Raw genomic sequence first — 15,735 nt, 5'->3', positions numbered from 1 at the left:
CCAAAGTAAAATCCCTCTAGATAACCTCTTGAGTATCCGCAGTTACTATACAGGCAGTCCCCGACTTACGCGGATCCGACTTACGTCGGATCCGCACTTACAAACGGGGCTTTCTCGCCCCGGAGGTCGAGGTGGTGGATTGCTACCTGCGAGCTCTGGGGCAAGAAAGCCCCGTTCGTAAGCTGCTCCGGTGCCCCTGGTCTGCTGGAGACCGTCTCCAGCAGACCAGGGGCACCGGGCGGGTTCCCGCGCTTCTGAGGCTTTGCCAGAGCAAAGCCTCAGAAGCGCGGGGAACCGCCGCTGCTGCCGCTTCAGTCCAGGTGCCTGTGGTCTGCTGGGGACCATCCCCAGCAGACCACAGGCACCGGGACTGAAGCTGCAGCCGCGGCGGGGTCCCGCGCCTCTGAGACTTTGCCAGAGCAAAGCCTCAGAGGCGCGGCACCCCTCTGCCGCTGCAGCTCTGCTCCCCGTGTCCCTGGTCTGCTGGGGGGGGGGGGGCACAGCTAGTGTGCCCCCCCCAGCAGACCAGGCTTTTGTTTTGGACCCTGGGGCAGAGCAGATGGGGTGCTGCTGGGTTGGTCCAGTAGCACCGAGGAGCGGCGCTACTGGAGCAACCCAGCAGCACCCCAGCTGCTCTGCCCCAGGCGTCCCCAAGTCAGCTTCTGCTGAAACTGACCAGCGCTGACTACAGGAAGCCCGAGGCAGAGTTGCTCTGCCCCGGGCTTCCTGGAATCAGCTGCTGATCAGTTTCAGCAGCAGCTGACTTGGGGACGCCTGGGGTTCTTAAGTTGATTCTGTATGTAAGTCAGAACTGGCGGTCAGTTTCAGCAGCGGCTGAATCTGGACGCCAGTTCCGACTTACATACAGATTCAACTTAAGAACAAACCTACAGTCCCTATCTTGTACGTAACCCGGGGACTGCCTGTAGTAGCCATTCCTTGTGTCTAAATAAAGGAGCCTAATAAGGATGTAATTCCTTTGCAGTTCCAGTTTAACCATTGATGTCTCTTTAATACCTAGTTCTTAGAACTGGGGCAGGCAAGCCTTTTAATCAGGTTCACCCCTGCTGCATGGAGCAGTGTTGTTCAAAGCAGCTAGCTGCTCCCTCTGGCTCTCTGCGCTGTCCCCGCCTCCAGCAAAATTTCTTAGCTCGGATTAGTTGAAAACCAATATATGAGCTGAGAGATTTTGCTGGACAAGGGGCAGCGCAGCACAATTTCTCAGCTGTCATTGTGCCCACCACAGAGGGGCACAGGGAACAGCCAGCAGGGGGCTCCTGGCAGGCCAGGAAACATGTTTAAGAGTGCTGCTGGCTGGGAGCTGCTTATGTAAGCACTTCCTGACTATAGTCTGCCTATGGCACCCCAACCCCTCCCACACTCAACACCTTCCCAAACACTGCACCTGTTCCTACATCCTTCCCCTCTGGCCAGAATCCTTTCCTGTATCCATATCCCCTCCCAGACCCTGTACCCCAATCACCTGCCCCAGGTTACAACCCCCTCCTTCACCCAAACTCCCTCTCAGACCCCATCTTTCTCCTGCACCGCAGTCCCCCTGCCCCAAGCTCCCTTCTCCGTCCCAGACCTCGCATACCATCTATAGAAAAGTGTGGCCCTTGACCGCTTACCAAAATCTTCAAGTAGCCCTCCCCCCCCTCAAAAATTATTGCCCACCCCTGTCTCAGAAGAATTAAAGCCAAGTCTCTCTCTAAGGCTAGCTTTGTAATTACTAACATAGCAGAGCTACAGTTTTCACTTCAAAACAAGGTCTGTAAACTTCAGACAACCTTGTTAGGATTGTATTTTCCCATCTGATGACTTTTTATCAAGGTAGGTAATATCTGATTCAGACTACTAGACCTATTACTTTTCTAGAGTGGCATTGGATTTTTTTTGTGTCTTTTGATAAACATGTTGATAAAATAGGGTTTTTGATCTTTGAAGCCTAATATGTAAACTACCAGGGAAAACCAGTACTTCAGTTCTCTTCAGGGAAAATAGCAATATCTGGTAATTATGTGCAGTGTTCCCTTTAATTTTTTCAATCCATGGGCAGAATAACCAAAATTATGTGCACTGAGGCATGTGCAGTTATGCACCACCAATAAAAACACATGCTACTGGCTTGGGGTGATTTGCTAACCAGCAGGGTAGCACCTGAATTTCAGGGTGGCCGCCCAATTGCTCTGCTTACAGGGAACACTAGTTATGTGTTAAATATAACCTAGACCTGACTGTGACCTACATTCTGGTATTCTGTAATATAATAGCAGGTGAGCTCACCAGAACAAAAACTCAATCACATAAATGGGAGCTAGACCAGAGGCACATTATTTCCTAAATGGAGATGTAGTTCAGGCTAGACTTTTAAACGTTTGGTGTAGGGATGTTAATTTTCATTTAATCGATTAGTTGATGGATTTTCCATTGACTAGTTGCTTATTCGGTAAGTGGGGGAGCCAGGGAAGCCTGCCAGCCTTTAATACATTTAGAAGGCTGGTGCGCAATGGGGGGACCCAGTGTCCCAGTGTGAGCCGGGAATCAGCTGTCCCGGCTCACACCGGGTCCCCCTGCTGCACTTCTGATTTTTTTTTTCTCTTGGTTAAGAAAGCAGTAGTATCAAATGCAGAATCATAGTTCCAGTTGCTCAGTGAATAGGATGATACTGTGTTGTTTCTCATTTGGAAGATTAACTTTGCAACATTATGCAGTGCGATTTTTTTTTTTTTAACAGAAACTTACATTGTGCAGAAATTAAGTTTTAGGCCAATTGCCAGAGAAAGTTCTGTACTGGTGATTGGTGAATGTGTGGGACTTTTTAAACCCTATTGAAATGCAGTATCATTCATTTATCATCTGTGTGTTTTCATCGGTTTCTATAAAGTGGATAGTGAATAGATGAAACTAGATTAGAAATCTAAATTCTTTGTAGGGCAATGTTAGAAAGCTTTGTCTTTTTCTGGTCTCAGGGGTGATATAAAGCAGCATATAAAATGAATGTAGCTAACACTAAAGTTGTTGCATGTGCATTCTTTGTTCAAAAATGCTTAGGTGTGTTGTATGGACTGGTGATGAGCGTGTGTTCTTCTACAATCCAACCACTCGTCTCTCTATGTGGGACCGACCAGAAGACCTAATTGGCAGAGCTGATGTGGACAAAATTATTCAGGAACCACCCCACAAAAAAGGAATGGAAGATGGAAAGAAACTAAGTAAGAGGAAAATCATCACCAGTTCCCATTCTCCCCATCTCCTCCTTCATAGGATTAATAGAGAGACAATGAACAGCTTTTCACACAAGCTCCATTTTGTACTTATTTTCAAAATGAGTATAAAAAAGTGATAGAACTACATGCAGATATTGAAATGAAGTGTACTTATGAAAATTTATGATTAAGTTAAGATGCTGATTGCGATAGTAAAGTGCAGTTATATAAAGTGCTTAGACAAAAAGGTCCAAGAGAACAAAGGAGATGTTAACTACAGGAAAAATGTTTGTCTTGAGAAAAGTCTGAAAACAGATTAATGGGAACAGCCATGATTTATTGAGACAAAGTTAGAAATAATTTAAAAAACTATAGGAAACAGGAATAGATTTTTCAAGACCAGAGAAATCAAAGATTTAATCTCAAAGTTAAAAGAGTAAAATACCAGAGCATTGAAAGAAGGGAATTAAATGAAATGTTGCCTGAACTAAAATTCTGCAGTGACAAGAAATTGTGTTTATTTCTGGAGGTTGGGCTGCACTGTTTTAATTAAAAATCTGCTGAAGTAAGAGTATTTGGAGCATAATTTCAAATAAATCATCCAAGAATGTCAGAATTGAACATTTAGGATGGAAAGGCTATACTTGGGTGGAGAGGTATAAGGGAGATGATTTAATTTTAAAGACAAAATAGTGCAGAATATTATCTTGCCATTAGAAGCTCTAAATGGGCTCCATAGAGAATTTACGAAGGCGTAGTTTAGCCTCAGTTTTTTTTGGAAATGTGAAATAGATGTTTAATTCCTTTAAAATACAAAACTGACCACAAATCATGCAGTGCAGTGTTTTTCAAACTTTTTGTGCCTGTGACCCCATTTGGATTTGAAATTCTGACTCCCTTCAGCCACTCTTCGAATATGGGGCTCAGAGTTTCAGCCAGACTGAGGGCTTGGGGTTCCATCACCACTTGGGGAGGTCTCGTTTTGTGTTCTGGTGACCCTGGTGAAGTGGAGTTGTGACTCTGTTTGAAAATCACTGACATAGGGTTTTTTCTAACTTGTATTGAATTGAATCTCAGTCCTGCAGTTGGATCTGTAGGAGGAGGGAAAGGGGTGCACCTAAGCCTAAATCCCCTAGGCTTCCAGCTGGGTTTAGGAATTACTTATTTTTACTGAAATGAATGAGTTAAGTATTTTGATTTTGTGTATTCTGTGCTATGATCTGCTTGCTAGACCAAACTTAGGCAAAAAAGTGTGTAAAATACAAATGAAAATAGAGTTAGTTCTTAAATATTGGTATGGAAGGAAATTTAAAATGTAATAAGTGATCAGATTTCATTAGAATTGAATGAAGGAATGAAAAACAAATATGGAAGAAAATTGTTTTCTGGCTAATACTACAAAATAGGGCTGTTTTAGCAAGTGCCAACCATCTGATTTATAGGGACAAAAGGTGGAGAATTAAACATATTGCCATGGTAATTTTTGTCACTAAGCTCTGATATTTCTCTAGAACTGAATGAAGAATGGCATATAATTTTCTTCAAAATAATGGTTAAAATTGTGATCAGGCAGCTTTGTATGATATGCAAGAGGCTTCAGGCATAAATTGTGAATTTTTTATTTGCTTCATCTAGAAGACTCTTAATGAAATTTACCTTATAGTTAAAGAAGATCATGAATCAGCAGAAGAAACAAATGATGATGAGCCTATTAAAACAAAGAAGAGGAAGTAAGTTAATCTTAAACTCTTGGGGTATGTCTATATTAGAGGTTTTTTTGGGAAAAAATTGCTGTTTTTCCAAAAAAAAACTTCACTTACGTCCACACTGCAATGACGTTCTTTCAAAAAAATCGAAAGAACAGAGGGGTTTTTCCGACAATGGTAAACATCTTTTTACGAGGAAGAGCCTTTTTCCGAAAGAGCTCTTTCAGAAAAAGGCGTGCTTGGACGGGGAAGAGGGAATTCTTTCGAAAGAAGAGGAGAGAGGAAAAAGCACAAGTGCCCTGGTGGCCACTTCGTTCCTTAGTAATCACAGCTTAAATGTGAGATAGCGTCCACACTGAATGGATGCGATCTTTCGAAAAAGCAGATTGCTTTTTCAAAGCGTTTGGCCAGTATGGACACTGTCTTTCAGAAGTTTTTTCAGAAGATCTCTTCTAGAAAAGCTTCTTATGAGCCTGCAGCCCTAGACGTAGCCTCAAATGGGGTTAACTACCATATAATTGAGAGCGTGAGTTTGACTGCAGGCGAGCATGTCTCTCTGTCTGTTCAAGAACTCCTAAATAGTAAGGGCTAGGGCCACCAAATTTGGTATACAACTTCTTCTTCTTATAACTTAAAGCAAGGTAAGGGTTTGATTGGGAGTGGGGAGAGGAGGCAGGGCTGAAGCTCCCACCCCCCTTTTTCGTACAAGGATGCATAAAAAGAACTAGCTGGTAAGAGCTATTACCACCAAATTTTATATGCAACTTCCTCTTATCAAAACTTAAAGCAGTGGTTTGAGGGGGTGGAACTGAAGTTCCATCTCCCTCAGCCTCCTCCTCCAATGTGTATGGGGATGCATAAAACCATACAGAAATCACCAGGAAGGTGAAAGGGCTCCTTGTCTGGAACTGCCCCACCCTTGAGCCAGCCACCCCGCCCCCATGCACCCTTTAGGGAGGGTGGGCGGGCTGCAATGTTCTCTCCCCCCGATTCGTATAGGAACGTTGTTGGATGTTTCCCTTTGTCTGAGAGCAAGGGAAAAGTGAATAGTTTGTTCCATCCCTCAACCTGGCAGGAGAGTGTAGGGGGTAGACAAACCAGGACCTGCCCCAGCCGAAGAGACATGCACTTCTCCCTCAGCTGTGTCCTCTGGAGCTGCAGCAGCCATGGAGAGGCATGTCTCGTTTGGCCCAAAGGTGCTGTAGTAAGATATGGCTGGGGTAGTCTTCTCAGACTCAGGGAAGACTGAATACTGAACCCCTCATCCCTACCACAGAGCAATGATTTAAATGAAGAAGAAAATTAATTGTTAAGGGCCGAAGCCACATCGGGTAAATCTATTCATTCTAGGAATAGAAGACTTCTAGTCTCAGGAGCACTTGTGAAACCCTGTTGAAAGCAATGGGATTTCCTGGGTGTAACTGGACAGGATTACTTTAGATTTCTGCTACCTTTCTTGCTAATGTTACTTAGTTTGAGGGATTTAGAGCTGAATAGAATTCATGTTGAGAGAAAATTCCATCTTCTGTGGAAGTCATAAATAATAAATGTGTATTTCTGATAGAAGCTATCAGTGATAGCCAGATCTCCCTCAGGAGCATTTTGAGCTGTCTTTACATTATACAGTTCTGTGTCATTAGCATATGCCACTTATTTGCCCAGCTTGTGTTCACTCTGTACATGTTTTTAGTTGCCCAAAAAAAGACAGAGGTATGGATTTTTGAAACTCTGTTTTGACTGTGATATGACATCAGGAGTGACTGATTTTACTCTGTTTGATTTACAGAAGATAAGTGCAAATGTTTTTGCTCTTAGCTCTATATATACACTTTATTATAAATGTCTAGAAGCTCTGTGCAGATGCAAAATTTGTATCCTCATATGCATCTGCAAAAATGAGCAGCAGATCTCCACAGATGCAGATATCTGCAAATTTGCAGCGTTCTAGATGCAAAATTTGTATCCATATCCCCAAAAATGAGCAGCAGATATCCACATCCATGGGTGCGGATACCAGCAGACATCAAGTGGATATCCACAGATTTGCAGGGCTCTAAATATAACTATTTCCATCTTGGTATTTTGTTTCATTTGATGTAATCATGAATTAGACCCTGCTTATAACATTGAGAGTATAGAATAATACTTCTGAGAACCAAGAATGTCTCAGTAAATATTCATAGGGGAGCAGGGTATTTAAAAAAATGTTTTAACAAAATTGATTATTTGGGTTTTTTTGACTGTTCATCCCATTTATAATGCAGATCAAATTGAGTTTAACTTGCTCAGTCATATCCTTTTATTTCAATAAACAGAGTGTGGTATTTGAACAGAGAGGTAGAATGAAAATGAAGTATAAAACAGAAGAGGCATTTAACTTTTCACTATAAAACTACTTTTCTTTTTAGTGGCTTTGTATTTTGTTTTGTGATTTCCTTGATAGTACATAAAATCTGAATTCTTTAATTAGATTTCTTCACTCTGTGTCAGTCTTTGTACAAACCATTGCAAGACATTTGTCAAGTCCGTATTGCTGGAATGATCTAAAATTTTTGTTCTACTTGTGATTCGGTTAGATTTCTTAACTGCAAGGTTAACATATTGCTTCTAAGAGTATACTTTGTTTCATTTTTATAGGAAAGATGACAACAAAGACATTGATTCAGACAAGGAGGCTGCCATGGAAGCTGAAATTAAAGCTGCACGTGAGAGGGCCATCGTCCCTCTGGAGGCTCGAATGAAACAGTTCAAGGATATGCTGCTAGAGAGAGGGGTCAGAGGAACTATCCTTTTGGCAATAAAGTAGAACCTTCTTAATTCTTGTTTTACTCATTTTCAAGCCTAATAATTCTCATACATGCAAAGCAATTTGATCCCACTTCTGAGGAAAGATTGAACATGAAAAAAGGGTGTGATTACTAAGATCAGCACAGTGATCCTACATAATTAAAACTGAACTAAGTTGTCAGAATAAATGAACAAATATTCCGTGATGTATTATCTTTTCCTTTCGTACCTCCTAATTCTTTAAGCCACAGTTGGCATGAATTAGCAAGATTTTGTTGTATATTTTTCAATATTAGTTTTTAAATTTCAGCAGAAGGTTGCTGAGATAGAGGAAGAAGAAAGGATATATCCTTGTCCCAAAGATTTCTGTTTTAAAAAGTATGTAGTATATTGACACGTCAAAACAAAGGTAGGTAGGTGGAGATTTTTCAGAAGCGCAGATGTCAGGCACCATGTAACTACTTAAAATCAGTGAGAGTTGAGCCCCTCATTCTTCTTTGTTCTTTAAGTCTTCCCATAATCAAAACATGAAAGGAGAAAAAATTTGCTTCATCTTTCTTTAAGCTATTCTGCTTACGTAGTATACTAGCCATTTACTTTTAAATTAAATTAAATTTGAGGCTTGTATAATACTGACTGGCTTTTATAGAGGCTTTGACTTCCTAGAATGGTACCAATGCTTATATGCACAAAATAAGAAGAGGTTCCAGGTTTGAAGTGATGCCTATATATCTTTTGTTTTGCTAAGGCAGTGGCGTTTTATGGCTTATTCAGTTGAGATCAGCTTACAGATGGAATTAGTTTCAGTAGAAAGATACATTTGTGTATGAGAAACTTAATTTAAAAACTCAGAACATTTAGCAAAGAAACAGAGCAGTCATGGGAAATCAAAATGTAGAGCTTGAAGGTTCTCTTCTGATGTAGTGGTTTTTAAATGCCACACAGTAGTGGTTATTTTAATGAGTAATTAGATGTGTGTTACTTCTGTGTAATTATGTAGAAGTTTTCAGAGCCAATTAGTGTGAAAATTTGCCATGCTAACCTCCCACTGCTTGTCATCTATTAGTGATGAAAACTTCAGGATGGATTTCGGTTATGTCTTCTTTTTAACAGATGTCCTGTAGATTTCAAGCAAAATACACAACCTTTGTATCTTTGGGGGAACTTAATTACCAAGCAAAATGTGGTCTATTTTTTACTTTTTTAAAGGTTTCTGCTTTTTCAACCTGGGAGAAGGAGCTGCACAAGATAGTTTTCGATCCTCGGTACTTGCTTCTTAATCCCAAAGAAAGAAAACAGGTAATAGAGAAGGTTGTGTCACACACACACCCACACCCACCCACCCCTCCCTCTTATAGGCATTCAAATAATCTTTGAAAGTATAGTTCTTTAAAACCTCCCCTTTGGGGACCTATGTGGCAGATATCTTTAAGGTCATGTTTGATTCTCAACTAGAGCAGGAACTGTTATTTTCTCTGGTGTTAGGATTCATTTCTTAATGCAATAGAAGTTATATATGCCCAGGAGACTGTCAAAAATCAGATGCTGTACAGAGCATCTTTGCCACACAAAAATATGAAAAAATAAATAATGGAAAATTCAGTCATATGCTTTACTATAAGAGAGACTCAGTCTCAGAATCTTTTTCCCCCAGGTAAAGAAAGAAAAGTGAAAAAAATTGAAAAAGCTTAGGAGAGGAATAAGTCCCCTTTTTAACATATTACCTGAAATGTTTCAACTTTATTTTTGTGTTAGTATGTTTAAATCCTCTAAACCTCTAATCCTCTAAATTATGGTGGAAAATGTTAATACACTACATTTTCTACATGCATTGAGAATAGATTCAGAGTGTGTTACAGAAGGTTTTTCAAACTCTGAATTACCGTTACTATGCAAATATGTGAGTATTGCATAAATGGATAGTCTATTATAATGGTAATTAATCCCTTAGGGTAAAGGATTATGTAAGATGCGTGTGCTAACATAAAATGTGCAGTTGGGGGGGGGGGGAGAAGTTCTGTTTTCTTGTAAAGAGGTATTATACAAGTATGGATAACTAATTCCTTCGAAACATAATGGGATGTGTGTGTGTAATTTTTTTTGGGAGGGAAATTATTTTGGATATTGAGTACTGCCAGGTTACATCTACTAGCAAAGCCTGGAAAGGTATGGTAAAATGGCTTCCTTAAAAACTGTCCTGCAATCTGGTTCTGAAGAGTAATGAAGAGGCCATCCATGAGTGTGAGAGTTCTCCATTATTTGAGGTCTGATCTGCAGGTTTGCTGGGTCAAAGTCAACATATCTTCCACAGACTATTTAGGGAAATGGAAAGTTGAAACACATGAAGTTTTCTTTGCCTTCGCTCTCCTTTCCCCCAGAAAGTGTTTCCTTCACAGGGAATAATATTCCAAATGTTTACACCTTATGCTGGTTGGTATTTTTCTAGGTATTTGACCAGTATGTGAAGACCAGAGCAGAAGAAGAACGGAAGGAAAAGAAAAACAAAATAATGCAGGCTAAAGAGGATTTCAAGAAAATGATGGAAGAGGCAAAGTTTAATCCAAGGTAGGTGGCTTATTTCACATTAACATGTGAAAGCTTTTACTAGGTTAAAATGCATTTTATTTTTCAGTAGGTAATTTAACGCCCATTTGCTCCTTCCTCTTTCAAAACTGTAAAAGAAGGGAGAAAGGACTCTAGAAAAAATTTGTTGAAATGTTATATGTTCCTCTGCATGATTATGGGGCCCCTAAACAACAGATTGCTGGAATTTGAGGGCTTGTGGTGTTTTATATATTGTACGTCACTGGCTCAGAATATGAAGAAATCCCCAGTACATGGCTGGATGGTAAGAAAAGGATTATTTTTTCCACTGAGTGTTCTCATGCAGTTCTTGTAGCTTTTACAGATCCTACTGGCTTGTGAAAAATGTTCCTTGTAACTAAACATCACGGTGTATGTGTTTCGTTTTTTTTTTTTTTAACTTTCAGTGAAAAGTGTGTATCATATATTTGTGGATTTGTAGATGTACACAATACAGAAAATATTAACCTTGGAGTGTAAAAATTATAATGAATCTATGTCATGCAGACTTATCTATCACAGTAAGTGTTGTAGTGTTTTTAGCATGGATACTAGATATTTTAAATTATAGTGCCAAGATTCCTGAATTGTTCATGTTCATTGTTCTCGCCCAAACAAATCATAACCACCATCCTTATATCACTTAATAGCTTATAAGCATTATATTTTATGTTAGTTGTATTTCAGTGCCACGTGTAACCTAGATCATACAGGAATTATTTTATGTTAAACAGCAGTTCATTTGATTCACTTCAACTTCATGAGCTGAAAGCCACCATGTGCAGACTTTAGGATAGCCAGTGTAATTGACTTCACGTTTATAAAAACAATCCTCAATCTGCAGTGTTTTTAGTCATCCAGTAATGGAATTTGTCAGAAAATTATATGTTTTGGTAGCTGAGAGATTTTGAATATTTAAAATACATTAACGGGTGTGCTAAATATATCCTTCAGAATTATTGACTTTAGTACTTTGCAACCCAAGAAAAAGTAAAATTGTTATCTCTGCAAGTGTTTATGTATAACAAGACAAACAGTGTTTTAGCACAGAAAAAAAAATGGGAGAGAAGAATATAGTCTCCAGATAAGGAACTTCATGTTTTGTTTTACCCTGTTCTTCATCTTCTAGTGTCAGTTGTTTGTTGAAGGCATTGCTGCACTTCCATAGGTGTCAACTACTTAAAAAATCATCTATCCCAGTCTAACATACTCAAGTTTGTATTCTACTCTTTTTATACAGCTCGTGTTCTTCAGTATAGCTGTACATTCACTTTCTAATCTTTTTGAACAAGCTACCAAATTTTCTTCTTGTTTTAATTTACCCTACAGCAACGGTAGGCGGGATTTTCCAAGTCTAATTATTTCCATGCTGTGATGAACACATTCGTATGATTATAAATGTCTCACGTATTCTTGGGGCCAGATTTGCATCAGATCTTGGAAAAAGCACAGTAGTGTTTTTTTTCGAGGTAAGTGGCAGTACTATACCTACTGCACATCTGAGATTGGAATCTGGCCCTGGAGGTGAGAGAATTGTAAAGAATATGCTATAGGGATAAAGGGTGTGGAAAGCCCTGCACTACTGCACCTGCTCGTAGTGTTAAAAATATCCCAACTCCTTGTGTCATAAAGTTAAGCTATACAATGTTCACTGCAGGAAAATTAATTTATCCAGTGTTCTACATTGACAAATATCAAATGTCGAATTTTCCAGTGTCACTTTTAGCGCAATTTGACTGCATATAAATGAGTGCATACAAATTTTAGATTGTGCAGCCATGTAATATCTGGATAGATTGGACTGCATTACTAAGCTACAAAAAGTTAAGGTTTTTTAGAAAACTGCATTAAGTAAATTTATTTTCTTTGGTTGCATTGTAAAATCTTTTTTCCTAAACCTGCACATTTGCACAGATAATTTAAGTACAAGTCTTGAACAGTATTATTCTTTGTGTCCACTTAACCCTAACTTCTCTCTGTAGTTTATTGATCAGTTATCTGCATAGTGAGAACGGAGGGATTTTTTTAAATTATATTTTGTCACATGATCTAGCAGAAGAGAAGAAGTATTCTGCTGAACCTACTTCACAACAAAGATAGCTCGAACAAATCAGTTCACTTACCATTTTGTTACAGAGCTACTTTTAGTGAATTTGCAGCCAAGCATGCTAAAGACTCGAGATTCAAGGCAATTGAAAAGATGAAAGATCGAGAGGCCTTGTTTAACGAGTTTATCACAGCGGCAAGAAAGAAGGAGAAAGAAGATTCGAAGACCAGAGGTGAGAAGGTAAGGTGGTTTGAGTTCCAGTGGTGTGAATGGTGGGAGCTTGAACAGGATGGGGCAAAGTCAGTAGTTGGGTTCCAGTGTTCTTTCACTGAAAGATTTGTTCTCCAGTCTTAAAGCTTTTAAAATACAAATATTTGATGACAGTTTTCGGCCTTTTAAATTAATCTTATTAATTTTGCAGGTATATCCACTTCTAGACAATATAAATACATTGATAATCCATTATCTTAAAAAAACCCACGTCACATCATGCTATTCTAATGGAATGATATGTCTTTTTTAAAAAGGTGGCATCCAGGAGGATGAAGAGGATGCTTATCCTCTTTGTCTAGAAAATCCAGAACTGGCCATTACCTTCCTCTTCTCTCAGTGGTGGCAATAAGATTTCAATTCAGAATTCTTTGTAGACTACTCCATTTAAATTTCAAAAAGCTGCTTTATCTCCTTTTTCCACCTAAAAGGTAGCACTTTAGTGACTTTCTAATCTTTCGGTAAACACACCTTACGTATAAATTATTGCTTATCAGAATTAAAGGTCGACCATTAAAGATTAATGAATTCCAAATGTCATTTGGCTGCGATGTCAATACTCGGGAGCGAATGCTTACCACTGGGGAAGCAGGCTGCTATGGAGGTGGCATCAATAGTGTTGCCATCAGAATATGCAGCCACTTTCCTAAATGTCCCTGTGTGTTGTGTGAATGGAGAGAAATAACCTCAAAAGCCTAATCATTTTTGACATTTAAAATATCCAACAGTTGTATGAAGCAGAGCAGTATAAATTCCACTTATTAGGAAGCAATGGTGAGAGAGTACCGTGATACTTGCAGAAGAGAAAATGCTGTGTAGCTTAGAAGAATTGGAATACCTTAATAATTGCAATTGGCAATTTTGGATAAATATTTCCAAAATAAAGAATTTGATTCTGCTAATTTGATGCATTATTGGTTTTTAAATTACACTTATTCTGTGGCTGATATTTTCAATAAATGATTATGCTTTCAGAGAAAAATGATTAAATTTAATTGAAAACTATACCTAAACTTTTACAAATATAGAATTTAAAAACACTGTTTTTGCATAATAGAAATAGTTTAGTTGAAAGTTTAAAGAGATGTAAGTGCTTTTAGTTGTAATGTTGCATGATTGTTCTAAATTAGACAAGTTAAAAGAAGAAAGATTGTATTTCTGTTTGTACTTGAAACTAATGTTCTTTCTCCAAAAGCCTTTTGTAACCATTTTATGTATTCTGTTTTATAACAAGTGGATAGACTTTACAGTTATGTGCTGTGCGGCCTGTCAATCAGTTCAGTCTGACAGCTGTCAAACACTGACACGCAAAGTATTATGGGATTCCCTAGTGAGGAAAGAATTGGTATCTCTGTGTGGTGACTTTAGCCTCCCGCAGTTCCGGTACTTTACATTTTTTTAGTTTTTTCCTTGTGAAGTGATGAGAGTTGTACCCAGAATGTGTTGACTGAAAAAAAAAAAAATCTGAATACACCTGCAGTATTTTCAGCCTTATTTTCTTTTGCTTAAAAAAAAAAAGTAAAATAAAATAAGGCAGTTAAAGTGTAAAGTGAAGCTTTCTCAGCCAATATTAAAAATCCAAAGATTTCATATAAAGAATGTAGGCTTTTCACAGAAATCTTTAAAGTAAGGGTTTGAACTATAGTTCTTTGATATTCTTCATTTGTGATTTATTATAATAAACAGAACTATGGGAGCCTATCATTTGATGGTCATATAGTCCTTATTACGGTAAAACCTGTGTTATCTGGCACGCTCCAGTTATCTAAAAATTCCAGTTATCTGAGGGTCCCATCAACCTAGGAAAAAACAATGGACAATAATGGTAAATTCAAGTTTTTAATATTGGTAGTTGGTCTCACATTTCTATTTTGAGTTAAAGATAGATAATTAATACTTTTTACGTAAAACATTAAGCCAATCACGGTAAACTAAGCCAGGCCTGTGCACCTGAAGATGTGACAGTATTGTGGCTGGGGGAAATGCCGGTTAACAAAGTTTTCTGGTTAACAGAGTGCCAGATAACAAAGGTTTCACTGTACTATACTGTGTCAGATCCTGCCCATCTGTACTCATATATGAGTAAGTGGAACTCCAGGGGTACTGTCAGAGTGAGTAAGGTAGTGAAATTTGACTCAGTGTAGGAATTTTCATGGCAAAGAAACGAAGGAATCAAGTGTAATATGTGCTGGTAACTGCAAGTTTAACTACAAGATGGTCATCATATTGACCCAGAAAACTTCCTGTCTTCCCTGGCCTCTCCTTAAAATAGACGTTGACTGAAGACTTAGCATAAAGGGCCACCAATCTCAATCAAAACTGCAAACTCACCCATATATATTTATTTGCCAAGATTATAAGGTTAGAGCATTACCTTTGTTCCATCTAACCTTTAGCATCCTATATTAATAACTTTCTACCTGCCATTCTGCTCTAGTTTAGGTATTCTACTCTGTTCATTCCCAGTTCAAGAAACTTGAAGTTGGCAGCATCTTAAGCCCTTACATAGCAAGATGATAAATATTGTTAGATTATTGTTTTAATTAATGAATTGTTAATATCTTGCCCCACTTACTGATTTGAAGCAGCCTGTCATCATGCACTGCCACGTGCATATAACTAAAATGTTTTTGGGTGCTGAAACAGCGTTATATTGTCGCCTGTGTTAAGATTGTTGAAAATGGCATTGAGTTTTCGGAGGAAAACAGCTACTGGCTACATGATTCCTTTTACTACCAAACACGCTAGTAGTAAGGTAACTAAACAGCTAAGACAATGCCTTCAGGGCTGAAGAAACAGTACTAGTTGGTGAGATTGTGCAACTTTAAAAAAAGGAGTAGGAAAGACAGCTAATTGGTTCTGTAGTAATAGGGGAAAATGTGTTGATTCTTGAGCTGGAGCTACTGCCAGTTTATTACCATTACAGTCCTGGTTTGAATGTGCAGTGTTTATTTCTCTTTCTCTTGGCATAATTGTAGACTCTCTCATAAGGCTTTCATCATGGATTAATGAATAGCATAGTTACCAGTAGGAATGTAAAATCCCAGTTAATCAATTAACTGGTTAAACATTTGTATAACCTAACGTTTAATTGGTTAACTGACTAAAACAGGATCCGGGCTGGGACTGGCTG

General features: G+C 38.7%; 1 protein-coding gene across 6 annotated transcripts in view; it reads left to right on the top strand.

Annotated features, from left to right (window-relative positions):
- TCERG1 (transcription elongation regulator 1) overlaps window positions 1–15,735 on the top strand; it is a 57,900-nt gene that overhangs the window by 29,738 nt on the left and 12,427 nt on the right. For all 6 annotated transcript variants that reach the window (XM_075900298.1, XM_075900296.1, XM_075900295.1 and 3 more), the window contains 6 exons: window positions 3,055–3,215; window positions 4,873–4,939; window positions 7,553–7,688; window positions 8,912–9,001; window positions 10,149–10,267; window positions 12,422–12,572. In XM_075900298.1, coding sequence (XP_075756413.1) covers window positions 3,055–3,215; window positions 4,873–4,939; window positions 7,553–7,688; window positions 8,912–9,001; window positions 10,149–10,267; window positions 12,422–12,572 — 724 coding nt within the window. The remainder of the gene's footprint in view (window positions 1–3,054; window positions 3,216–4,872; window positions 4,940–7,552; window positions 7,689–8,911; window positions 9,002–10,148; window positions 10,268–12,421; window positions 12,573–15,735) is intronic.

This window comes from Pelodiscus sinensis, chromosome 17 (genome assembly GCF_049634645.1).
Source record: "Pelodiscus sinensis isolate JC-2024 chromosome 17, ASM4963464v1, whole genome shotgun sequence".
Classification (NCBI taxonomy): Eukaryota; Metazoa; Chordata; order Testudines; family Trionychidae; genus Pelodiscus; species Pelodiscus sinensis.
This window is presented reverse-complemented; position numbering and strand designations above follow the sequence as displayed.